The 25,187-nt window shown below is 49.3% G+C and overlaps 1 protein-coding gene across 1 annotated transcript in view; it reads left to right on the plus strand.

Annotated features, from left to right (window-relative positions):
* The first annotated feature begins 3,956 nt into the window (after positions 1–3,956).
* The window catches only part of LOC144142818 (solute carrier family 26 member 10-like), a 46,174-nt gene continuing 24,943 nt past the window's right edge, over positions 3,957–25,187 (plus strand). Inside the window, exons 1-4 of the mRNA XM_077674592.1 lie at positions 3,957–4,188; positions 4,494–4,757; positions 23,362–23,472; positions 24,695–24,864. Of these exons, the coding sequence (XP_077530718.1) occupies positions 4,125–4,188; positions 4,494–4,757; positions 23,362–23,472; positions 24,695–24,864 (609 nt within the window). The 5' untranslated portion in view covers positions 3,957–4,124. The remainder of the gene's footprint in view (positions 4,189–4,493; positions 4,758–23,361; positions 23,473–24,694; positions 24,865–25,187) is intronic.

Raw genomic sequence — 25,187 nt, forward strand, 5'->3', positions numbered from 1 at the left:
CGGTGTGTTGTTTTAGTACGCGTTTTTCCCACGGATATGAAACGTTCTGGCGCGAGGCGTTGGAAAACGATTGTCCCGGTGTTTTAGTACAGTGGCTACATGGTGCTACGACGACATGAAACGCCGACAGCCCGAGCCCCTAAGGGGCTTCTCCCCTAAAACGATCGAGGCCCCTTAGCAGCCCCACTGTCTCGTTTCTTGGCCGTGGCTGTGGTCAGCGGCTGCCAGTCGCACAAGCGTGTCTAGGTTACATCTTCGAGACCCCGCTTGGGGAATGTTTGGCGAGTCGCTGCAGCTTCATCTGTTTTTATAACATCTGGATTATTCTTTTAAGTTTGCGGTAAAATAGGGATCATTGTTTCAGGGCAGAGCAGTTTTTTTTAATGAAGCAAACGCGGATTTTGTATTCTTGGCTCCTTTAACGAAGGGGATTAAGCAGCGCATTGCTCATTTGAAACGCACGTCTCGCATGCCAGAGAGAAACGGATAAATGGAGAGAAAAAAATGGAAGTTAAAACTCCGTTGGAGATATGCAGGCTGAGAAATTAGACATCAAAAAGGAGAATTTCTACGATAATTCCAAAGGCTAGTGCTTTGCTTTCTGAGGCTAGAGCAGGCTGCTTGCGAACTAAGAGCTTTGTGGGGAGGTATACACAAAATGATGGGGTGTGCGTGGCCTTGGGAAAATAAACGAACCATGCGGCACATAGTGTTAGAATGCGAGGTCATCCATCCAAATCTACATGAAGGAAATATTCGGCTTCCAGAAACCCTAGGATTTAAGGGTAACGCAAAGGAAATTAATTTTAAGAGTGTCGAGGCGGCGAAAAGAAGATTACAGTGCTGGTGGACAAAATCATAGAGGGGAATATTGCCAGGACAGCCACCAGCTTCAACAGAAAAAATAAGTAGTTCATGCCTAACACATACGTTTGGATTGTAAACCACGGAACAAAATTCGCTAGTTATGTCTCAGCGACGCACGCGTAAAAATGTCAACTTTCTCTTCGGGAGTACAAGAGAGAGGGAGCTCGCACATGCGCACACGAGCTTGTTTGTCAGGTTAGCTTCAGTTGCACGCGCGCGTGATGCGGTAATCACATTTCTTGGCAACTGTTTTGTCAGAGAGGCGCGCAATTAGCACGTGGAGCAATGGATACCCAGTAGGCCATCGCGCACATTCCGTTCGCGAGCGTTTGCTGCATTGTTAGCATTTTTCCTTAAACATATCGCTAACGCACCTTCCGGTCTGCCAAATCATGTCTGCAGCAGGGTTTGTAGTTGGGCAAGTTGGTACATAGCTTTAACAAAACAGCGCGAAGCACGGGACAAAGGGAAGACGAAGACCACACAAGCGCTGCACTAAACAAACATCATGTCTGTCACAACCGGGGGAAATTTTGTAGAGAGTAGAACACCTCCTGTGCATTCGGCGTCTGCCCTTTTATGAGTTTTCCCACAGTTCTACGCAGCTGTGGTAAAACTTCCGTTGCTACGTCGCTCGGGCGTCTTTACCACAGTTCTGCAGAACTGTGGTAAAAAAAAAAACACATGACTGTACGGTTAAGGCGCGGAAGGTATTACAAAGCTCCCCTGAGTTGTCTGAGATAATAGCAGACCGGGAGATGCTTGAAGGATGGGTTAAGGGCGCATGCTTACAATGTAATAGAGGCTCGTGAACGGAATGTGCGCAATGGCTTGCTAGCTCTCACTACTCCACGTGTGGATGCGCGCATTCTTAAAAAAAAGTTGTCCAGAAATGTGCCTACCGTGTCAGGCACAATAACATTCAAGCAGACTTGACAAACAGACTGGACAGCACGCGTATCAGCTCCCCGTCTACTGCACGCCAAAAAATGCTGATCTTTTCACGCCAGCATGCCGGTGAAGCCTGGCCGGTAAATTTGGTTTACTGGTCGCCGCTCTTATATATGTTTGTGCGTGTAGTATTTTTCGAAATAAGCTGTTGCTTCAGTTGTCGCACGTGTGTTGGACGCTTTATCTTTTCGGTACAGCAGAGCTGTTTGTTCTTAGGTTGAGAGCTATAGCTGTTTTCTGTATTGGCACCTTTACCTGTTTTAATAACGCGTAGCATGCATAAACAAATAAAATGGGATCTGGCAAATATGAACCAGAACACACAAATAGTGCGTGTTCTTTCCATTTAAGTCAAATTAGCGCGTTGCTAAATGCAGTAACAATGTTTGGAAATATTTTCTTCTGAACATACCAATAGCGCGCCATTATTGGACGTCCACGAATAGTATTTTTGAATTTTACGTGTTTTTGGTTCATATCTTTGTGTTCAGATTTCATTTCTTTATGACTGTACATCTTTTAACTGTGCATAGTGAGATAGGAAGGTTCAGGGTTGCCGAAGGTTCCCGAAGACGGGCTGTTTTCTCTTTCTGAAGCTGTTAATTTATACATAGTGACGAAAAGGGCAGAAAAACGCAGGACAAAGAGAGGAACTGATTGATTGTAGGGTTTAACGCGCCGACGCAACGCAGGCGATGAGGCGCGCCGTAGTGGAGGGCTCCGGGTTAATTTTGACCATCTCGGCATCTTTAACGTGCGCAGAAATCTCGTACACACGGGCGTTTTTGCTTTTCGCCTCCATCAGAAAAGTGGCCGCCGAGGCCGGGAATCGAACCCGCGACCTCGTGCTCAGCAGCGCAACGCCTCAGCCACCGCGGCGAATAAAAGGGAGGAACTACACAGGATGAACGCTGTCCTGTGTAGTTCCTCTCTTTGTCCTGCGCTTTTCTGCGCTTTTCGTCACTATGTCTCCATACCAACTTGCCCATTTGTCGGTGCTCCTGCTAATTTATGTAGTTCAGGGGCTGCGTATATGTCTGCGTGGCGATTGTCATAAATAACGTATATTTGTGTTAACCAAATTGTTTTCCACATTTTGTGGCACGCAAATATTACTGAGTGAATCGTGTACAATTAACTTATGTCCTATAACCTGAGTCGGTGTATGCGTATGTACGAATTTCATGGGTCCACAGCTGTGCTAAGGGCCCAGATGTTGTGGACACCAATGTTATCTCTGTATAAATGCCTGATATAAAATACAGTTGATTTGAAATAAATTGAAAATAATCTTGAACCGTTCTCGCGCAGGGTCGCATCTAAGAGTTAAGTGGCTATATTGCAAAAGAACTTGATCGCTCGACAATAGTTTCAATGCTTCGACAGGTGCTCAATGATAGCCCAAAGTAGCAGTTTTTGTAAAGAAAAATTTCTACAATTTTGCATTGATGAACAGCTCAGATGACGTTGATGGTTGAAACTCTCGGTTTAAACCATCAGCCCCACCGAAACGCTCCACATGGGCAACAGTAGCTGTGCCCCGTTTCCCAAAAGTTTTTACGATACAACACGAAACCGCAAGTTGAGTTTTCTGGGAAAACTTCAAACACGTCCACGGAAATGTACAAAAGCTTACAAGTTCTTCAAACTTACAAGTGGTTCAACACACACACGCAGGAACGCACTCGCGCACACGTGCACGCGTGCGCGCACACACAGAGTGTGTTCGGTGTGCGTGTTTAAAGTGCGCACCATAGCAATCACCGATGTGAGAACGCCCCATACACGGGGCGTGTTTGCACGCTCACAAGCAAGCGCAACGCGCGTTCAGTTATTCTTGCGCACAGTTTACGGCGTTTTTATTAGTTATACAGACAAATGAAGACGTGAACATCGTCACGTGTTCGACTGCATTCGCTGCTCGTCAGCTTGAAGCACCGCTACGCGAATCAGGGGGTCGCCACTCAATGTCCCTGGTCAGTGCAATTGAACAATAAGGTTCTTAATCTGATTTCGCGGAGTGGTGTGATGTATATTTTTTTAACACTTCCTGTCAGCATTTGTTCTGTAAATCTAACAGCCACGCTGGACGCAGTATCTTAAAATAAAAAGAAAAAATCGGTGTGGCCCGCAGTTGTCGCTGCAGCAGCCGCCGCAGCAGCCACCGCCTTTCCGCGCGTAATAGTAAGCTTCTCGATAGGCGTCATGTCAGAAGATAATGAACAGTGCGTGAAGTCCCGCGAGAGCATTTTATAGCGCGGACCGTGGAAATATGTGACCCTGGCGGTTTTGCGACATCCAGGAGAATGTGTGAAGACACGATGCGGCGCAATGTCGGGCTGTTTTCTGAGGTATCCACCGCTCTGAACGGTAAGCATATCAACGAGGGGGCGACGTGTTGCAGCAGGTCATAGAGGCACAAAACCGCAGAAGTGTGCGAAAGTTCTGTAATGAATTCGTCAGTGATTGACTGAAGGATATGAAGCGGTTCTCCTTGCGGTGCTCCTTGCGGTGTGGTTTTCTGCACATATATAGCCAAGGAATGACAAAAACTAAGGTTTATCGTGGCACAAGCACGCGTACTTAGACGCATTAAACCCCAAACGAGATGTTTATTCTCCTTAAATTCTTACGAATCTTGAACACTAAAAGGCAGATCACTGCCTCCCTTACAGCTCCGGCATGTCTACCGGACGCCAGGGTGGTGGTAGACCGGAAGGCGCTCACGAACGACGCCCTCGGGGAGCCGCAGCCGAAGCCGCAGCCGAAGCTCGCCGAGCGGGTGGCCCAATCATGCCGCAGCTCGCTGGCCGGGGCGCCGTCGTTTCTATTGGGGCTGTTCCCGTGCATAGCCTGGGTCAGAAGCTACAACGTGAAGTCGTACCTCATTCCGGACGTCTTGGCGGGACTTTCAACAGCTGTTCTGCATGTGCCGCAAGGTAAGCGTATTTTTGGCACGCACGAAAGGATATGAAAGGACCTCCGATCAAATCAACACGAAACAGTGGTTGGTACTCTGTTTTCGCAGCTACTGCACGCTGTTCAACGAGGAGTCTAGGAGTTTAACAGCGGAGCTGTTGTACAAGCCGTGATTAGTTCGCCGTTGCAGGAAAAAATACCAAGAAAATGCCGAGCACTCGCGAGCGCGTGCCCCGCGGCTACCACCCAGCGTCCTCGGCACGCGCAGTGGCTGTAGCAGGAGGAGGAGGAGGAATAAACTTTATTTATGCGAGCCTTAGGTGCTGCTGTCTGGGCACCCGCCTGGTGGGGGGTTTCCTCTAGTCCGGGATACCCTGGCCTGCACTGGCCACCCGGGCCCTCTCTACCAGGCTACGCTGGGAGGAGAGGTCGGAGCTGGTCAGTTGTGCCACCCACTGCTCGTAAGTAGGTTGGAGATTGGGAGTAAGGGACGGGGTTTGTTGACATCCCCATACCAGATGGTATAGGGTGCCAGGATGGGGGCAGTATTTGCAAGATGCGGGGTAGAGGGTGGGGTACATTGCATGGAGTAGGGTATTGTGGGGGTAAGAGTTTGTTTGTAGTCGCCGGAGTATTGTACCTTCGGTTCTAGATAGGTTTGGGTGGGGTGCTGGGTATTGTTGGCGCCCGCGCCGGTAGTGGGCGAGTATATCGGCATATTTTCTCAGGGGCGTGGGCTTGAGGATGTCGCCATCTTGAAGTTTGTCACCCTCTCGGGAAACGGCCCGGTGTGTATGCGCGCGGGCGGCGGCGTGTGCCGACTCATTTCCTTTGAGGGCTTCGTGGCCAGGTGTCCAGACAATCTGTAGTTCAGGAAGTTGCTTAATTTGTTTTAGTATAGCCAATGCTGGTAAGGATATTCGTCCGATCAAGAAATTGCGGCATGCAGCTTGGGAGTCTGTCAGTATTACTGTGTAGTTTTCGCAAGTGGTGGCAGCTAGGGCGATAGCAACTTCTTCGGCTGTTTCTATAGATTTTGTAATGGTCGTGACTGCGGTTAACTCTTTTCCGTTGGCGTCGGTCACACTGGCAGCGTGCGCAGATTTGTGGGGGTATGGAGAGGCGTCTGCATAGCGACTGAAGGGGAGGTGGTCATACTGCACATGGATTGCTCGTGCTCTTGCTGCTCGTCGTGCCTTGTTATAGGTCGGATGCATATTACGTGGGATTGGAGCCACTCTGATGTGTTGTCGAATTGGTCCGGGGATGCGTGTCTTCTCGTCTGGTTGTTGTGGGGTCGAATACCCTAGCCGGCGGAGGGTCGCTCTTCCCGTGGTGGTGAGTTGGAGGCGTGTGAATTGAGAAATTCGGTGCGCTTCTTGGATTTCTTCCCACGTATTGTGGACGCCCAGTTGTAGTAACTTGCTTGTTGCCGTTTTAGGGGGCAATCCTAGTGCGGTTTTGTAGGCTTGCCGTATCGCGGTGTTCAGTTTGTTTTGTTCGGAGGGTTTCAGGGCTAGGTAAGGAGCACTGTATGCAATCCGGCTGATAAGGATGGCTTGGATTATGCGCAGAGTATCTGATTCTTGGAGGCCAAATCTTCGGTGAGAAACTCGATGGATAAGATGCATTAATTGTGAGAGAGTACGTTGGAGTGGCAAAATTGTTTGGGCACCCGACCCGTCTTTAGGAATAGTGAGTCCCAAAATTCGGAGGTGGGGGACGTTAAGAACGGGTTGATTATTGATGCTGAGTTCAGGATCCGGTATAGAGTTGGCGCGCTGTTTAGGTGTTCGTTTACACAGTGTAAGTAAGGCGGATTTTTCTGGGGCACATTCCAACCCCCGGGCTTGCAGGTATTGTTGTACTACTTGGATGGCACTTTGGAGGGCGTCTTGTTGGTCACCTATGGAGCCCGTAGGAGTTCAGAGTGTCAGATCGTCGGCGTATAGGGCGTGTCGCAGGTTGGGGATAGTTGTCAACAGAGGAGGTAGATCTTTCATACCGATGTTGAACAGTAATGGAGATATCACTGAGCCTTGGGGGGTTCCTTTAGGCATAGTTTGGAAAACGTCGGAACGGAGGTGCCCGATTCCCACCGTTGCAGTGCGATTGGTTAAGAATGAGGCAACGTAGTCGTAGAGACGTTGGCCGCAGTTAGTAGAGGCAAGACCTTGTAGGATTGCTTGATGAGTGATGTTGTCAAATGCTCCTTTGATGTCTAGAGCCAGGATCGATAATTTGTGGTGATTGGTAAGTTTGTCAATGATATCTTCTTTCAGTTGGAGTAGAACATCTTGGGGTGAGAGGTGTGAGCGGAATCCATACATCGTATTCGGGAAGTAACCGTTGTCCTCTATGTGGGGTGAAAGTCGGTTGTGGACCATGTGTTCTAGGAGTTTTCCAACACATGAGGTTAATGAGATGGGCCGCAAATTTTTTGTATTCAGAGGTTTTCCCGGCTTGGGTATGAGGGTTATTTCTGCGTGTTTCCATTGTGGTGGTAGGGAGCCAGATGTCCATTGGTTGTTGATGTACTGTAGTAGGCTTTCGAGGGCTATTGGGTCGAGGTTGCGAAGTAGTTTGTTCGGAATTTTGTCTTTTCCTGGGGTGGTGTTTCTTGTGAGGTTACGCACTGCGGCTTCCATTTCGGCTATTGAAAAAGGTTCATCTAAGTCTAGATTGGGGGTACCGGTGTATGGTGGGATAACTAGCGTTTGGTTTGCCGATGTTGCTTTGAGGGGTTTCTCTAGTTCTTGTATGAGGTCTTGCTCAGTGCCCGGATGGTTGTGTATCAGTCTACGTAGTTGATGCGCCGTCGTCGATTTGGATTCTTTTGTCCCCATGAGGGAGCGGAGAAGATGCCAGGTGCGACGGGTTCCCAGGGTTCCTTGAAGTTTATTGCAAAACTCCGACCAGTTTTGTTGGCTTAAATTACGAGCGTAAGTTTCTGCTTCGACCGTGAGTTTGGCGATGCGAATCCGGAGCTTACGGTTTGTCTTGCGTTTTCTCCATCGTTTAAGGAGTCCGTTTCGGGCTTCCCAGAGGTGCAACAGGTGGGCATCAATGGCTGGGTTATCTTCAGTTAGCGCTAACTCTTTGGTATGTTTCGAGGCTTCTGTGAGGAGCTGTGCGGTCCATTCTTCTATATCGTCGATGGGATCGGTGGGGGAGTTTTCACGAAATTTTTTCCAATCTGTCAGTCTGGCCGTGCCGATTCGCTGCTGATTGTTTTTGCGGTGTGGGATTTGAAGTTGGATGATGTAGTGATCGCTGCCTAAGGTTTCGTCCAGGCAGGACCACATGGCATCGTTGATGTTAAAGGTGAACGTGAGGTCAGGGGAGGTGTCTCTTGAAACACTGTTGCCGATGCGGGTGGGGGTGCCGTAGGTATTGCAGAGGCAGAGATTATTTTGTTGTGCGGCTTCTTGAAGCCGAGTTCCTTTCCGGTTATTTCTCAGATAACCCCAAGCTGTGTGCGGAGCATTGAAGTCTCCGAGGACAACGAGTTTATGTCCTTTGGTGCGTTGGCGTACGTGTTTTAGTAGTCGGTCAATTCCAGAGAGGGATGAGGTGGGTGAGCTGTATATATTTAGAACGTAAAGGCTGGTATGGGACTTCCGGCGGGGCAGCAGTTCGATGAATGTGTAGTCTATTGTGGTGGGAAGGGTATGTGCCTGCGCCGTTTGGGAGGCTTGGACTAGGATGGCCGTTCTGGATTTGGGGTCTGTGGTGTATGCTGTGTATCCTCGTAATGCAATGTGGTCGGTGTCAGTTTCTTGTAGGGCAATGATGTCAGGTGAATTTTGCTGTGTAAGTGGAAGGAGTGAGGCTTGCTTGCTTCGGTACGATCGACAGTTCCATTGCCATACAAGTAGCGAGGACGGAGGCGTTGAGTCGTGCATAGGTGGATTAGAAGGTGGCATCGTCGGATGGGAGGTTAGGGGTTGCGTTGTTGGGGTCTTGGGGAGCGGTGTGTTGTTTGGGCTTTTTATGGGCTTGGCGTTCCGTGTCTTCGATGGCGACTAGGCGTTCTTCTAGGGCAGCAAAGCGGCTGTTGAACTGGTTGCCCATTTCACGTATAAATGTTTCTATGCGGCCTACATCCGAAGAGGGAAGGGAGGGACCTTGCATGTTGGCAGCGATTGTGGGTATGGGTACTTGCGGTGCAGAGGGTGCTGCTGTGACTTCTTGACGTTGTAAAGTCAAGAGTTCTATTTTAGTTAGCAGCTCGTGAATGCGCTGTTCTAAGGTGGCAGTGCGCTTTTCCGTAGCTTCCAGCTGTTGGCGTAGGCGCGCGTTTTCTTCTTCGAGGGTGTGGATGCGGGTGTCGGTAACGGAGGTAGGGGGTTGGTTGGGGTGTGTGGGCAGGGAGGGGAATTGGTCAAGAGCAGTGGGCTGTGAGGTGACAACAGCTGACCAGCTCACCTGGGTTTGGGCTGGGCGATGAACGTTCTGTGGATGAGGCATCGACTGGGTTTGACGATCCGGCGGGTTATGGAAGGTCTGCTGCTTGGCGGATGCTCGTTCCCGGACCCGGACAGGTGGAGGCGGAGGGCGGAGTTTTCTGCGGCAGTCCTTGCTGGCCGTGAGGTGATCTAGGCCGCAGAGTTGGCAAGTAGGTGTACACTCATGACCAGGTGTGGGGTTTCTGGCGTGGCACTGGGCGCATACAGGCGCATCAGGGTTAGGACAAACGTCCTGTCTGTGTCCAAGTTCACCACACAGAGAACAGCACTGCACAGTTTGTCGATACGGGCGGCACCGCGTGAAGAGACCGTAGGCTTTGATGTAGAAAGGTACATGTGGTCCTTCAAAAGTTACGACGGCAGAGGTGGAGGTGCCCAACATTCGCGCATGCAGTATACGGGGTCCATTGGACGCGAGAATGTAGGGTAACTGTTCCGTCGTGGTGCCCTGGTCCAATCCATGAATCACTCCACGAACCGTACCTGGAGGTGGCTTTAGGTAGGGTAGCACTTCGTAGGCTGCTGCACCAAGCTGTAGTGTATTAACTTCAGAAAGTGCCATGGCGCAGTTTTCGTCGGGCGTGCTCGCGACAATTAGATTTTGCAACGCTTGCGGTTGTATCGTTACATAAGCGTTGAACACGTGCTCCGGGATTTTACTTGCCTGTTGTATGCTTTGGGTCATTTGTCGGCCATTATAGGCAGCTACACGAAGTCCTGTGCGTGGTCGGTAGATCACTTTATAGTCTTTATCAGGTAGTCGTGGCGTCGGTGTGCTTCTTGGAGTGGTTTGTTGGGTGCATGGCACAGGAAACGGGGATGTGGGCGGCGCTGCTTGTTGTTTGAGGTTTCGGCGCTCTCGTAGAATCTGCTTCCAGGGGCCTGGTGGCGGGATTGTGCGTCCACTGAGAGTGTCGAACTCCATCGCGGTTTCCGTAGCCGTGTGCGTGGCGGCAGGTGCGGTGTTGATCTGCGCCGGGAGAACCGGCGCGGCGGCGGCTGTGGCGGTGCTGATCTGCGCCGGGTGAATGGTGGCAGCTGGGTGTTGATTCTGCGCCGGGAGAACCGGCGCGGCGGCGGAGTGGGCGGTGTTGATCTGCGCCGGATGCATGGTGGCAGCTGGGTGTTGGTTCTGCGCCGGTAGAACCGGCGCGGCGGCGGCGGCGGCGGCAGCCAGCTGGGCGGCAGTAGGCCTAGCGGTGGCCGCCGGCGGGGTCAGTTCTTCCGCTGGTGATTTTGGCCGAATATGTGGACCGAGGTCGACGTGGGTGGTATCAACGTGACCGGCGTGCTGGTGGGAAGCCGCTGACAACTATTTAAGCGTTTGACGTGCCCTTGGAAAGCCAAGAACGGTCGAAGAAGCCGGAGCCCATGCAAGGTGCGCGTGTTCGGCGTGGCCCCCTGGTGGTGTTCCCCCTGGCTGTAGCAAAAAAAAAAAAAAAAAAAAAAAAAAAAAAAACTGGCATAAATTTTGAGCGAGAAAATGGCCACAGCGCTCGTGAGCGCATGTCTCGCGGTGACCGCAGAGTCACCGCTGGCGCAGTGGCTTTAAAGGAGCCATGAAGACAAAATACAAAATGGGTTTATTAGAAAGACAGCTTAGTCCCGATAACAATGATACCAATATCCTAGGAATCTTCGAACAAATAACGGCGATATTAAAAGAAAACGTGTGAAGCAGTCGCGACCCCCTAGCCAATTTCCCGCAACTTTTCTATGACGTCACGGAACTTTGCTTGTGCGATTGGCGGCCGCCTAACTGACCTGTTGCGAAGACACATGACTGGACGTCTGTAATGGGGCTTCTAGTTCCATTTGACCGCATCACTTGAATGCTAACGTGCAGTTAACGCACTGAAAATTGTTTTATTGTTGGCGCGTATGACGTCAGTTTTGCTCATAACACGTCACTGTGGCGCAAAATTTGAAAGTTTTTAAATACTTCTTGCTTTTTTTGTTAGAAAACACCTTTTGTGGCTGTAATGGAGCTGAGTGAGATATCCTAGTTCTTTCGAATTAAACGAAGTTGTACTTTCTCTTCATGGCTCCTTTACCAACAACAACAACAACAACAAAACAACAAAAACCTACAGTGCTAATTGTTGTGTCGTGGGCGACGGCGAGCGGCCTCGGCAGCGACGGGAGCGAAGGCTCAGCGCGCCGGGCCCACGCACAAGCCCAAGAAGAAAGAGTGCGGCCTGCTCGCACCAAGACCAGAGCCCAAAGAGAACGTTTATTGTTCGACAAGACGACACCTAGACGCATACGCACGTGACCCGTCACGTGCGACCACAGCAACGACATCTAGTTACAATTAACACAACCAAGCGCCCACAGTGAGCGGGCGCTCCACTAGAGGGCGCCACTACACCACATCATCTTCCCGTGCAAAAGAAGTTCGCACACTCTGCGAAATACGCCACTACACCACATCATCTTCCCGTGCAAAAGAAGTTCGCACACTCTGCGAAATACATACAGCATCTTAAATGCACACTGCACATCATTCTCCCGCGCTTTGAAGAATGTCTGCATCTTCCTTTCACTTGACTCACACAACAGGCTATCAGTCGCTCACGACAGTTCTATAAGTCCCAAAAAAAAAAACCCGTCCAAAACACTTTCAATGATGATATACGATTCAACACAGACATGACACGTTCAACATGACGCAAAGCATGAACCGTACGTATACCCCTTACTGCACATATTCGCGAAGCCACTGAGGCTGCTTAGTCTTACGGCGCGGACGCGTAGATGTTGAACTTGCATTATTTGACGATCCAGAAGCCCCCTCATTTTCCCTTGTGTTGTCTACATGGCTATTTGGATCTGTTTGTTCACTATTTTCTTCCTGACATTCTAATGGTTCCCGAGGGACAATGGATTCAGACCTTGCACTGGTAGAAACCTCCGACAGATCAGGGTCTGTCTGAACACTGGGGCTTGTCCCTTCTGACAACTGTAGACTAGGGGACTGACTGTCACAAATGTCCAAGTTAGACAAAGAGTACAAAAACTCTTTATGCCTCGACGAGAGTTCAACATTGTCAAAGGAATACGGTGCCGAGCCAATCTCAATTCCTTTCGGAACGACTGTGAGTTTCGAAGCGTTCCAGATCTTTCCATCACTGAGCTTAAAGGTGAAAGGTGCAACCTGAGCTTGCACTGTCAACGGCTTACTATACTTCAGAAATCCTTGCTTACGGAATTTTACCTTCACGACATCTCCCACCTTTATGCGGGTCTGCTGCGCACCTTTCCTTCTGTCAAAGTACTGTTTAGCTTTATGCTGCTTCGTGAAGACTTGATTCCGAACATGAGGCAGGAAATTGTCCGATTCTGCTGCCTTTTTACGTATTCTGAAGTTGCTAATATCCACTTTGGAACGAGGCTGACGTCCATGCAGCAAAAAAGCTGGAGAAAGACCTGTCACTGAATGTGGTGTGACCCTATACGACCCAAGAAATTGTGTAATGCTTTTCGAAGCATCCTTGCCTTCCAGTCTGGCTACCTGTAAATGTTCTTTGAGAACTCTGTTAAACCGTTCAATCTGGCCGTTAGCTTGAGGGTAATAATTCGACGAGAACACGTGGCGGATACCTTTCTCCTTTAGATACTCTTGCATTTGTTTGGAGACAAACTGGGGTCCATTATCCGTCACTAAAACCTCAGGGAGCCCTTCCCGACTGAAAGACCAGTCCAACAACTTAATGACATCCTCAGTTGAAATGGAATTTGTGCCCAGAACCTCAGGCCACTTAGAGTAGTAATCGACTAGTGTAACAAGAAATCGGGGGTACGACACATCTAACGGACCGACGATGTCCATTCCCAACTTTTGCCAAGGCCCTTCAGGCCATTCCACTGGCTGCAACGGAGCTACATGAGGCTTAGCAGACTTGTCTGCCAGCTGACAAACGTGACAATGCTTTACATGTTCTTCAACATTGCGATCCATTTGAGGCCACCAGTAACGTTCCCGGAGAAGTTGTTTCGTACGTACTATTCCTTGATGATTTTCATGTGCTAACTCGAGAAATGTAGGTACCAGTACACAAGGGATAACTACACGGTCATCACGCATGAGTAATCCGTCCACAACAGAAAGTTCATCCCTTACATGAAAGTAAGCAGTTAAATCACTGTGTACCTTTTTCTTATCAGGCCAACCCTTTGACACATACTCTGCTACCTTCTGCAACGTCACATCGGCCTTCGTTGCCAGCTGCACGGTTTCTTTATCGACTACTGATGTTACTAATGACACTATCTCTTCCTCCTTAACAAGTTCTTGACCGGTCTGAATGGGTAATCTCGATAGAGCGTCAGCCACCAGATTTTCTGACCCTTTGCAATACTCGATGTCAAAATTGTAGTACAGCAGACGAGCTGACCACCGTGAAATCCTTAAAGGTCTCCGACCTGAGTCTCCTGCGGCTAACAAAGCAACTACAGCCTGATGGTCAGTTCTAAGTGTGAACCGTCTGCCCCAAAGAAAAATGTGCCACTTTTCGCAGGCGAACAAACAAGCCAGCGCTTCGCGCTCTCCCACAGAGTATTTTCTCTCAGTCTCCGACAAAGTTCTAGATGCAAAGGCTATGGTTCCAAGCCGAGAACCATACCGCTGCTGTAGTACCGCGCCAATTCCCACATCAGATGCGTCGGTAGTTACTACTACAGGCAAGTCAGGATTAAAGACCTTCACAACCGGAGAACATGTGAGGCACGCTTTCAACTGATCGAAACTGCGCTGAGCATCATCAGACCAACAAAATGTCTGACCCTTCCTGAGCATGAGACGAAGTGGTTCAACTATCTCTGCATAGTTCTTTATGAACTTAGCATAGTATCCTGCAAGACCTAAAAATGATTGCAGTGACTTTATGTCCGTAGGAGCGGGAGCATGAACTATAGCTTTTACTTTGCTCTCCAAAGGTGAGATGCCCTCAGCCGAAATCTTGTGACCCAAAAAATCAAGTTCCTTGACCGAAAAAAGACATTTGTCGTTCAACTTCATGCCACTGTTTGCTATACATGTTAAGACTTCAACCAGGCTCGCGTCATGCTCAGCTTGAGTCTTTCCCCACACAAGAATATCATCAAGATAGCAAACAACATTTTTGCAATTTTTTAAGATCTGAGACATCATTTTTTGAAAAACCGCAGGCGCCGACGCCAGACCAAAACACACCCTCTTAAACCTGAATAAACCTTCATGAGTCACGAAAGTAGTCAAGTCCCTACTGCCCTCTTCCAGCAACAATTGATGATAAGCCGACGCCAAGTCAAGCTTAGAAAAACAAACAGCACCATGAAACATCTGCAACAGCTCTTCAACATGCGGTAAAGGATACCCATCAATGATAATTGCCTTATTCGGTTCCCGGAGGTCCACACACAGCCGAATGTCCCCGTTCTTTTTCCGGACGACGACGAGTGGCGAAACCCACTCCGAGGCGTCGACACGCTCAATGACATCATTGCCCTCGAGGCGTCGCAGCTCGCTGGACACTGGATCACGGAGAGCAAGAGGCAATCTTCGTAGCTTAGATGCAACTGGAGTCAAACCTGGCCGCCGTTGGATCTTATGCGAGACGTCCTTGACAAGACCCAACTCGCCGTTGAAGAGATGTTCGAAACCCGGGGGCACGTTCACAGGACACTGCACTGCACACACCGATGCTAGTCGACACGTAAGAGACGCACCGTCGATCTGAATGCCCAGTTGCTGGATGGCGTCGAGCCCCAAAAGAGATGTCCCTTTGTCGGTGACGTAGAATGTGACGGAGCAAGACCGTTGCAAGACTTGAACAGGAGCTTGGAATGAGCCGCGGATGCCGATACGTTGTTTGGAAAAATTCCACAAGTTGACGGAAGCCTTGGACAGCGCATGCTGTTTACTGAAGTGACGCTTGAAATCTTCGACAGCCATCAACGACACGGATGCTCCGGTATCGACTAAGAGTTGCATGGTCACTCCGCTGACTTCGGCTTGAACGACTAAGTCCTTTCTTGGAGGATTGTTGACGCTGACTTCAGCTTGGACGACTAAGTCCTTTCTAGAAGAAGTGCTGACTGTTAAGACGGAAGATCTTGCGGGTGCGTTGATCTCCGTGGATGCTGGATGCTCTACAGGTTCCGGTGTCGAAGCGGATCCCGTAGCTTCCTTCGAAGAAACTCGATGCACTGGTGCCGGCTTACGGCACATCGATGCGAAATGTCCCCACTTATTACAAGAGTTGCAGCGCCGATTTCGGGCTGGACAATTTTGAAATGCTGAATTATGCCATTTATTTCCGCATCGTTCGCACAACTGAAGCTTGCCTGCAAACTTCTGCTGAACTGTACCGCGGAACTCTACAGCTGACTGCGGATGGAAACGTCCATCTTGGAGGCCACCATCTTGCCTTCCCGAACCCGGTGGAATGACGTCACGGCCTCCCCGGCTGGCCAGGCCATCTTGAATTCCTGTGCCGCCATCTTGAGCGCGCCGGCCTCCCCGGCGGCCCATGCCATCTTGATTCTCCACGCCGCCATCTTGAGCGCGGCGGCTTCCCCGACTGTCATCTTCCGCGACGCCACCTTCTCCTCGTCGACCTACTGCTTGTACTTGATGATGCGAACCGAAGGCTTGGTTCGCCAACGACAAAGATTCAAAACTCCGACCAATCTCTTCAGCTTTCTCCAAAGACAACCTTTCGCCATGTGCGAGCAGCTTTTCTCTAACCTGGGGGTTAGACGTTCCATGTATGATTTGATCTCGGACGCGCTCCGCGTACGTCAGCCCGAACTTGCAACGTACGGCTTTCTCCTTTAGAGCGGTCACGTATTCTAAAAAACTTTCCCCCCTAAATTGACGACGGCTTGTGAACTCATGTCGTTCAACAAGCGTATTTGTGGACGCAGCGAAGAGCCGGTCCAGCTGCTCCAAAAGTTGGTCGAATTTCGAAATGGCCGGAGCCGAGGATGCGGTCACACTACAGTCGGTCGCGGAGTCGGTCACGATAGGGCTGGTTACATTAGCGTCGGTCACGTTACTGGCGGCGTCCCTCCTTGCTTCGTCCTGCTCCGCCTCAGCAAAATACCTTCGTTGCCCCTCCCTACCCAAAACGCTGACGAGCGCCGACGCGCGTCGTCCGTCATTCCAGTCGCTGCCGCCAGCCGCCTCGAGATGGGCCTGAAACAATTTTTTCCAGTTATGCCACGGAATCGGAGGCGGCCCCGGCAATTCGAGGAAAACGGGCAGGTTATCGAAGAGGCCCATGCTGCCAAGCAGGAAGGAGAGAGACGCAGGAGCAGAAGCAGAAGAACGAAGTAGGGCGAGGCCTAAACGACGGTTCGACAAGCGTCAGCACAAAGAACGCTAGGCCTCGCGACGCCAGACGCGCCAGACAGTCACACTCGAGCGAGGTCAAACGCACTCACGTTTTCATTCTGCCGGACCCGTCGACGACGTCGTCGCAGCAGACGAAAATGATCTCATCCTCGTCGCCAAAAAGATGTTGTGTCGTGGGCGACGGCGAGCGGCCTCGGCAGCGACGGGAGCGAAGGCTCAGCGCGCCGGGCCCACGCACAAGCCCAAGAAGAAAGAGTGCGGCCTGCTCGCACCAAGACCAGAGCCCAAAGAGAACGTTTATTGTTCGACAAGACGACACCTAGACGCATACGCACGTGACCCGTCACGTGCGACCACAGCAACGACATCTAGTTACAATTAACACAACCAAGCGCCCACAGTGAGCGGGCGCTCCACTAGAGGGCGCCACTACACCACACTAATGCTAAAATAAAAAAAAAACACCCTGCTTGGGAGGGGTCACCGCGGCCGCCGCATTCTCTAGAAGCCATTATGGATAATTGCAGATATGACTGCGAGTGTGTCGCTCCTTCCCGAGACGACTTGCAGATCCCGCCGCCACTGTCTCGCGTCGATGATGAAGTCTACAATGCTGAGGATGACTTCACATCAACCACTGACCACGAAGAAAACGGCGACTTTTTCAATGCAGACGACGAAGATTACTAGCACCGCAACTATGCAAATAAACAATGATATTTAAACTTAACCATGTGTCCGGATATACCCACCTACAACAGTTTCGACATTAAAGTCTTGCGCGTGACTGCAAGCTTCCATTTTAACTAACCATGCACTGCGGGGAAATAATTAGAACAGGAAGAGTTCTCAAAGCGAAACTGTTCAGGAACCTCTTGTTGGTAAGCTTGAATATCTGCAGAAAAAAATGTATGCAGTCAAAGAACGTATCAGTCCAACAGCAACAGTAAAGTGGGCAGCCATCAGAGAAAGAATGTGCAACATTGACTTGAAATGAGTGGTTCAACTATCATACACAGGGTAATAAAAAATATTATTTAGAAAAAAAAATCTGCAGCAATAACATAACTGTTACATTGTCACTGGGGATGGGACGTTGTAATGGTTTGAGTTTCTAATTCAGTTTATTAATGTCTACAAAAAAGTAGTAAAAACAAAAATCTGATGCATATAAGGGTCTCATAACTAGAAGCTTCAAAGGGTTCCTCGGTAATGGCTTACTGGTAACGTGTTGTAAATCTGGATAGATGTTTGTTTCCTGTAATCAGTGATCGGATTATGTGGCAATAAATTGATTGATTGGTTGTAGTGTTTTAACGCATCGACGCAACGCAGGCGAGGAGGCGCGCGGTAGTGGAGGGCTCCGGATTAATTTGGACCACTGCAGATCTTTAACGTGCCCCGAAATCTCGTACACATGGGCTTTTTTGCTTTTCGCCTTCGAACCCGCGACCTCGTGTTCAGCAGCGCAACGCCCACTGAGCCACCGCGGCGGGTCGCAATAAATTGGCGTTATCCGAATCTTACCAAGTTAGTGTGTGTGAGGTGGCAATATAAAATGCTGCTAACAAAAATGATGCGTGTACGAGCCGAAAAAAAACGGTTTAGCCGGAATCTTAGCTGGAAAGGATGTTTCAGCGGAAGGATTTGATTGACTGTTGGGTTTAAAGCGCTGACGCAGCGCAGGCGATGAGGCGCACCGTAGTAGTGGGGGTGCTTCGGATTAATTCTGACCAGCTAAGGATCTTTAACGTGCGCCGTAACCTTGTACGCACGGGCGTTTTTGCTTTTTGCCTCCATCAGAAAATCGTCCGCCGCGGCAGATAGGGACCAGCGGAATGATGTTCGGACTGTTGTAGATGGAAAGTGTCGATGCCTTGTGGGGTCTAAAAGTAAATTGCGCGAACAGTTTGATTTTGTAAACGTGTGATGCATGACAGAAGAGTAGAATACGAGTTTCCCCACTATGATAAGAAATAATTAAAATATTTAAATTTGGGAAGTAAAAAAAGAATGGAAAATGCGAATGCGCCACTCTCAACCATCCGGCAGCTTTATCAGACGCTGTTTGTCTAACTGTTAAAATTACCATAGCTTAGATCTCTGGTAATCGCCAAAAAAATGAAGGTATGTACCTAAGGAAAAGTTGAAAATTCAGCTCGAAATGATCAATTTGCGCCATCTTTATCTAGATTGATGATGCCGTCATCACGGAAGTATGCTGATTCGGGCTTTACTACGTCCTTTGGGCCGAGAAATTTCTAAGTGGCCGAGATAGGAATACCAGTTGTCTCTCTCTGTATGGCTGGACGAAAAAAGAGTCGTAGGTCAACTCATAGCCTGTCCCGCGGTTCTTTTATATCTGGAGATTAAAGAGAGAGTTATCAACCCTTTAAATGGGAACCGCCGGTTTAAGCCAGAATTCGCGGAATGGTTCAAACTCCTTTCCAAGAAAAGTGATGCTGGGAGCTCTTGTGAAATTCTGACACCTATAGGGTGGGAAACGGCTGCGGTATCTCAAGAGGATAAAAGGTTACGAAGTGTCCACTTAGCTGCGACTGAGGCCCACTTAGCTCGACTCCTTATCGTTCTCGAAGCGAACCCCCTTTTACCTGCCTTTGCTTGGCTCATGCTATGCCGTCATCAAACCGTCGTGGTATTTCAAAACAAAGCTTTCTATGCCTCAGTGATGGCGCAGTTTGTCCGAGTAGAGCGTACTCCAAGAAAGCCAACTTCACACTATCGGTTCCACAAAAACGATTATGATGATGATTATGATGATCATGATAAGCGAAGGCACACCAAACACGTCAAGGAAAAGAAGACGCTTCCCGTGGTAGGAATGTAACCTGGGTCCCTTGGGTTACAAAGCCAACGTCTATCCGACTGCGCAATTCCGACACGGCCGAAGCAGTTTGGGTTCTGGACTTTGACTGAGGCTGCATGGAAGAAAGCTTCATGTTTTAACCATCTTTCGCTTAAGAAAGGGGCTTTCATTTTTCGTTGGATTTGTAAACCACAATTTTATTTGGCGTTAGGCTTTAGAACTGTTAAATACAGAGGAGTGGGCGAGGTAGAGAGAGGACCACTTTATGGCGTCCTCAGCGGTAAGATTCTTTCCAAAAGGACCGATGATGATAGCCTGCGCAGTCCGGTTTCACGCCTCCAATACGGTACAGCTAGATTCATAGTCTTCGCCTTACCCAGTCACTCTGAATTTGCAACAATAATCAAGTCGTCATGCTTGCTGGTAAAAAAATTGAGATTAGGGTGATAGAAAAAAATGGCTCCAATCCAGGCTGCGAAGGTGGTTGGAAAGGAAAGCTTTAAACGACACCCACAACAACTGCCCATGAGACGACACTTGAATTCACACACGTGGCTCTACAAACAGCGAAACCAGAAATTCTGCCTGGTGTTACCCAGAATTCGCAGGGGCCGCGTCCCGAACGCAGAAGCGTCGGTCACGGCCCGGGTAGAGCGGGGGACGCTGACGCTGTAGCACGGACGTGCGTCGGTAGAAAGAAAACGGCAAGATGTGTCATTCGAAGGGTCAGGCAGCGGAATCTGGCCATCCCGATGTGCTAGCTCGGGGCTACATCACCGCGCAACACAAGCGCGGACACGGAAACAATTCGGCATGTGAGCTTAGTGATTACCATTTATACCGATTTAAACTACTTAGCTTAGTAAGTTTGAGAATTGCGAGAAAGCTGAGGGAACTTTTATAATCACTATTTATCAGAACCAGTTGTTCCTTTCGCCTTTTGTAATATCTGTTAAAACACAACCGAATTGGCATTCACCAATTTAGAAAGCGGAGTCCCATTCGTGGAAAGCAGTGCACAGAAGGTAGCGTTTCTCCAGCGGCCAGATGTCTGTATGTGGTCTCTATATTTTGTTTTCCCGCCCTGGAAGTTAATCCTTACGGTATCTTTGCCGTACGACCATATAATTCTGTCGGGTCCGGATTACCCAGGAGGTGCTGTCGAACAACTTAATCAAGCCGTGCGAAAGAAGCGCGCGATGGACGCGAAGCTCCTCCAAAACAGGCCCAAAATAACCGTCGCTAAAGCAGACGACAAAGCCGACTGAATGGTCCCGCCGACGCGACCGCCCAGGTGAGCAGGTCCAGCGCGCGGGGAACGCTTGGTAAATTTAGGGAGCCTACATGTGCCGCGCCTTAAACGACGAAGGCGCGGCGCATGTAGGCTCCCTAGGTAAATTTAATTCACAGCGCCATCTACAGTGTACTCCGTAAGTGAAACCCTCCGCCCCCCCACAAACGCCCCTACCCACCGCTGAATCCGCCACGTTTGGAGTTTGTTGTCCCGCACGCAACGGAAGAACCGTTGGCTGGTAGAGCTAGAAAGCTCTGCTTTAAAAGCCTGGAATTAATTTGTCGTGGTCATTGCGTCACAGTGGCGCCGTGACGCTCGTCCTGTGACTCCATGATGTCATTTAGACAGCGATTCATCCAGGCGACGGAACAATGAATCAAAAGGGCAGACTACAGACAGCCAATATCAACAGTTTGCGTATATCAATAAAAACTTGCTTGGAGTCATGTGCATAAATTCTTTGAAGAATACAGCATTTGGTCCAATATGCGTAATATGGGCCGGACTGTGTTTGTGCCGTACCGTCATGGTTGCATTGGTTTAGTTTACGGGTAATCGTTTGATACCGAACGCATTCGGAAGTTTGGCTGTGTGAGGTTTTCGCAAATTTCAGCAAGACTGGTAAACTTTCTTAGTGTCGTGGGGGGCAGTCGCAGCGTGGTTGGGACACATTTGAAATTTCGGTTATTCGGTGGTATGGTGCAACCGGATAAACGTCCTTTTCACAACGCGAGGGACCCAGGTTCGGTTCCAGCCATGGGAAGAATTTTTACGGCGAAACAGTATAGCCCTATCAGCCAAAGAAATTTTCAGCAGAAAACACCAGGCTAAAATAAGAGAAATTACTGGTACCGCCAGGAATCGAACGTAAACCCGAATAGAGAAACTAAGCGAGAGCTTGCCATCCTACCGACTATGCTACTCTGCTTTTTTCCCCAACAAAAACAGGTTTATTTACATAATAAATATGCAGTGTACAGGCAAAGACACATTACTGTACATTCTGCTACATTTTGTTACATTGTTGGAGACACCTTCCAGACTGGCGTGTTTGCCTGTTTAAGGGAAATGACACTCATACATATGGGGAGAACATTTACGGGAAAAAAAGGGGGTTGTGTTCCGTTGCAACCTGGCCGGTTTCTGGCATGGCCACTTAAAGCGTTCTATTTCCTTTGTTTCAAAGGCTACCGTCGCACGGCAGCAGCGTGCAAGGGCCTGGCCCAGTTTAGTGTCCGAGTCGGGTGCCCCGGGCGTACTGACGAGGATACGGGGAGACAGACAGTGTACTCAACGAGCACAGCGGCGCGTCTACCACCTGCGCTCATTCAAATCCTTCGTGTGAAGTGCAAACCGCATGATGTATGATAAAGGCGTCTGCAAATAATGCGAAGAACGCAAGCCTACCACCGTGATGTGTGTTTTGTGAATACAAGCGATGAATCTTTATTTTCACGGCCTACATCTCACCGAACATACCCAAATCTGACATCGAGTGCTTCATGCGAACGCACTACTTCTCATTGGCGATGTCAAGCGTCTGCCCGTCGTCACCACACCCGTCGTCATCGTCGGGGACTCAAAGCTGAGGGAAACGTAAAACAAGTGGTTTATCCAATTCGTCATGGAAGAGTTCGCACTCGTGTGCTACGCCAATACAACCCAGCCAACCACCATCCATGGATCATGCCTTGATTTAAATTTAGCAATGAATGTTTCCACATTGAGAACTAAAAATCTCAGTGTGCATCACACTGGTCATAAAGCAGTCGTGAAGGGCGTTTTGCAGTAATAGAAAGAGTGGTTAAGTACATTTCACTTGTCTCTGGTGTCACTCTCTGTAGAGCCACGTGCGTCAATTTAAGTTAGGTCGCATGGGCAATCGTTGTGGGTGTCGCTTACAGCTTCGCAGTCCAATCACCTTCACAGCGTGCATTGGAGCCAAATATATTTTTTTTGAGGCGCATTATTGATATCGTTGGTGATATCATTTATGGGGATGCTGATAATGATGTATCTTCGATTATCATCATCACCGTATCGTGAAACCCACTGTGTAAAGTAGGCTTTCCTGCCGTGCGTTCTGGCGCGACATCAAATGCCATCAATGAGGCGCAGAAAGATTTGCTTCAATATGTGCACGTTCTCCACGCATGTGTATGACGTGTATTTTACATAGCTTTGTTCATTATCCACCTTTACATAGTGGACTGGAATGGGGAAGCGTTGATTTGTAAGTATTTTTGCCTGGTTGGGCGGCACTCCACCGGGGTCTTGTGCCGCGTGCTACACAACCCGACGGGGTTCGGCAGGAGTGGTACACTTGGTCCAGGGCTTCAATGGCGTCTGGAACTCGCGCAACCGGCTTCGCGAACTCGGAGTTTGTAGGGAGATCACGCCACGAGCGCTGGCAGAGGTTTCTCGAAGGTCGAGCTGGCCGGCGCCGGGCGCTCCTCACGATCGAGGCTCACGCTCATGTGCGCTCGGTATTTTTTCTTGTTATCATTTGTCTGGTAACGCTCGACGCGGAACTAAAAGTTTAAACAGCTCTGCTTTTAAAACGCAGTAAGCTGTGAGTGAAGTTACGATATCCGTGGCGTGATTTATTCTTCTATTAGAAGTAAATATTATCTGCCTCAGTGTTCCAACAAGACGAAAGAGCCATGGTGTAGTTTTTTTCTTATTTCTACTGTAGGCTTGGTGTCGGCTATCATCGCCGGCGTGGACCCAGTGTATGGCCTGTACAGTTCCCTCTTCCCAGCGCTGGTCTACGTTGTCATGGGAAGCTCGCCATACATCTCGATGGGTGCGTACGATTGAATGTATTTATTGTGGCTACGTGACAGCTAGTGAGGCCAGAGACAATGCGCCACAAGACCTGTGTGTGCTATAGAGTAGTTGCACTTCCGGTACTTTAGTATTTTATAATGTAACTGGATAAAACAAAATTAAAGCAGTTCCACTCAACGTGAAAGCTGTAGGGAGTGCAGAGCAGTGATTCGACATAATGGGTGGTGGCGCCGTTATCCGCTCACTGCTACCACCCAACACGCTCTTCGCTGCCCTTTCACTCCTCTCTTGATGCATAATATGTAATTCAAATTTCGCGCCTTCGCAGTGCTCACGCGCCCTCTGCCTGAAACTGCGCCAGCGGCACTTCTGTTCTTTTTGTGCTCGCTTTAATTTCGTATGCTGGAGCTGTTCTGCGTCATTTCGAACACGTAATGTTTTTGTCGCGCGGCTGGAGCATTTCTGCGTCCTTTCTAATGCGCCATTTTTTTCTTGCGGGGCCGATTTTCTCGCTTACTATCCTAACAACCACTCCAACGAGCCTTCCTAAGTAAATGAACGCGGGCTGCCGGCTATATACACCAATTTTGCCTCAAATGTACATACAGTATTCTTTCGGCTAAACAACGGAGCGATATGTATGATAAGCGCCAGCGGTTCAGGAGTTTCGAACGCTTATGGCTATTTAAACCGCGTGGTTTTCTAAGCTCAGCGTACTCCCTGACGCCGGTACAGAAGGCCCTACTTGGGTTCGTTATCTCGCTGCGCCACCTGATTCCGGCAGACGCTTGACATCGACCGTTAGCGAGATACGACAAGGCGAGCTGTCAAGTGCACTGCACTTAATAACTATGGTCACGTTCTTAAAAAAGCAACCTGTCGACTCTGCGTACGGGAGTATCCGCCTGTTATTGGTAGAACATTGCGGTGGGACGAGGTAGGCAAGAGTAAGAACATGCTGTAAGTCTTTTTTAGTGTACTGCGTGATTGTAGGCTAATCGTCGTTTGCGATATAGCCACGGCTGAAATTTTCCAGCGCCAAGAATATGGTCACCATTTTTAAGTACTATGAGCAAATTCTCCTTTTCTGGTTCAGGTGAAATAAATGAAACACTTGTATAGATGCTGTTACAAGCCAGTAAGCTGTTTCCAACTTGAACATTCTTCGCAATTTACGCGAGGCAGATGTGGTTGAAGAGGTGCTAAGGAACATTACTTGGTACTGTTCTCCGTTAAAGGTATGTTTCCGGTCACGGCCCTCATGACGGGCGCGGTGGTGAAGAGGTACAGCGGTAGCGTTGTGGCGGGAAACATGACAGGGTCTCAAGATGACTTCGATGACCTGTCTTTGGAAGGATCGGCCACAGGAGTTGCCATTTCGCTGACGCTGTTGACAGGACTTATTCAGGTGAGTGGCAGTATGCGTTGGAGCGGAAATGTTGGTATGAGTGGATAGGACCGTAGCTTACGGTATTATAATGCACAATGAGATGAAGGCAATCCCCTATGTACTGCGTAAGGGTGCATCTTAAGCTCCCGTTCGTGCGTTTCTCGTCGCCCTTGGAGTGACTGAGCGAATGATTTATTGGCACAAGGGAGAAAGGAGAATTAAGGGAGGTGATCGTGAAGACAGAGCAAGGAGGAAAGCAGAGGAGGAGAGTACGGCAAAATAGCAAGGGAGAAATGTTGAGGAGAAACGTTGAGTTGTTGGTACTCTCCTTCCTGCTCGTT

This window comes from Haemaphysalis longicornis, unplaced genomic scaffold, assembly GCF_048455015.1.
Source record: "Haemaphysalis longicornis isolate Haplotype H1 unplaced genomic scaffold, Haemaphysalis longicornis Haplotype H1 scaffold_6, whole genome shotgun sequence".
Lineage (NCBI taxonomy): Eukaryota > Metazoa > Arthropoda > Arachnida > Ixodida > Ixodidae > Haemaphysalis > Haemaphysalis longicornis.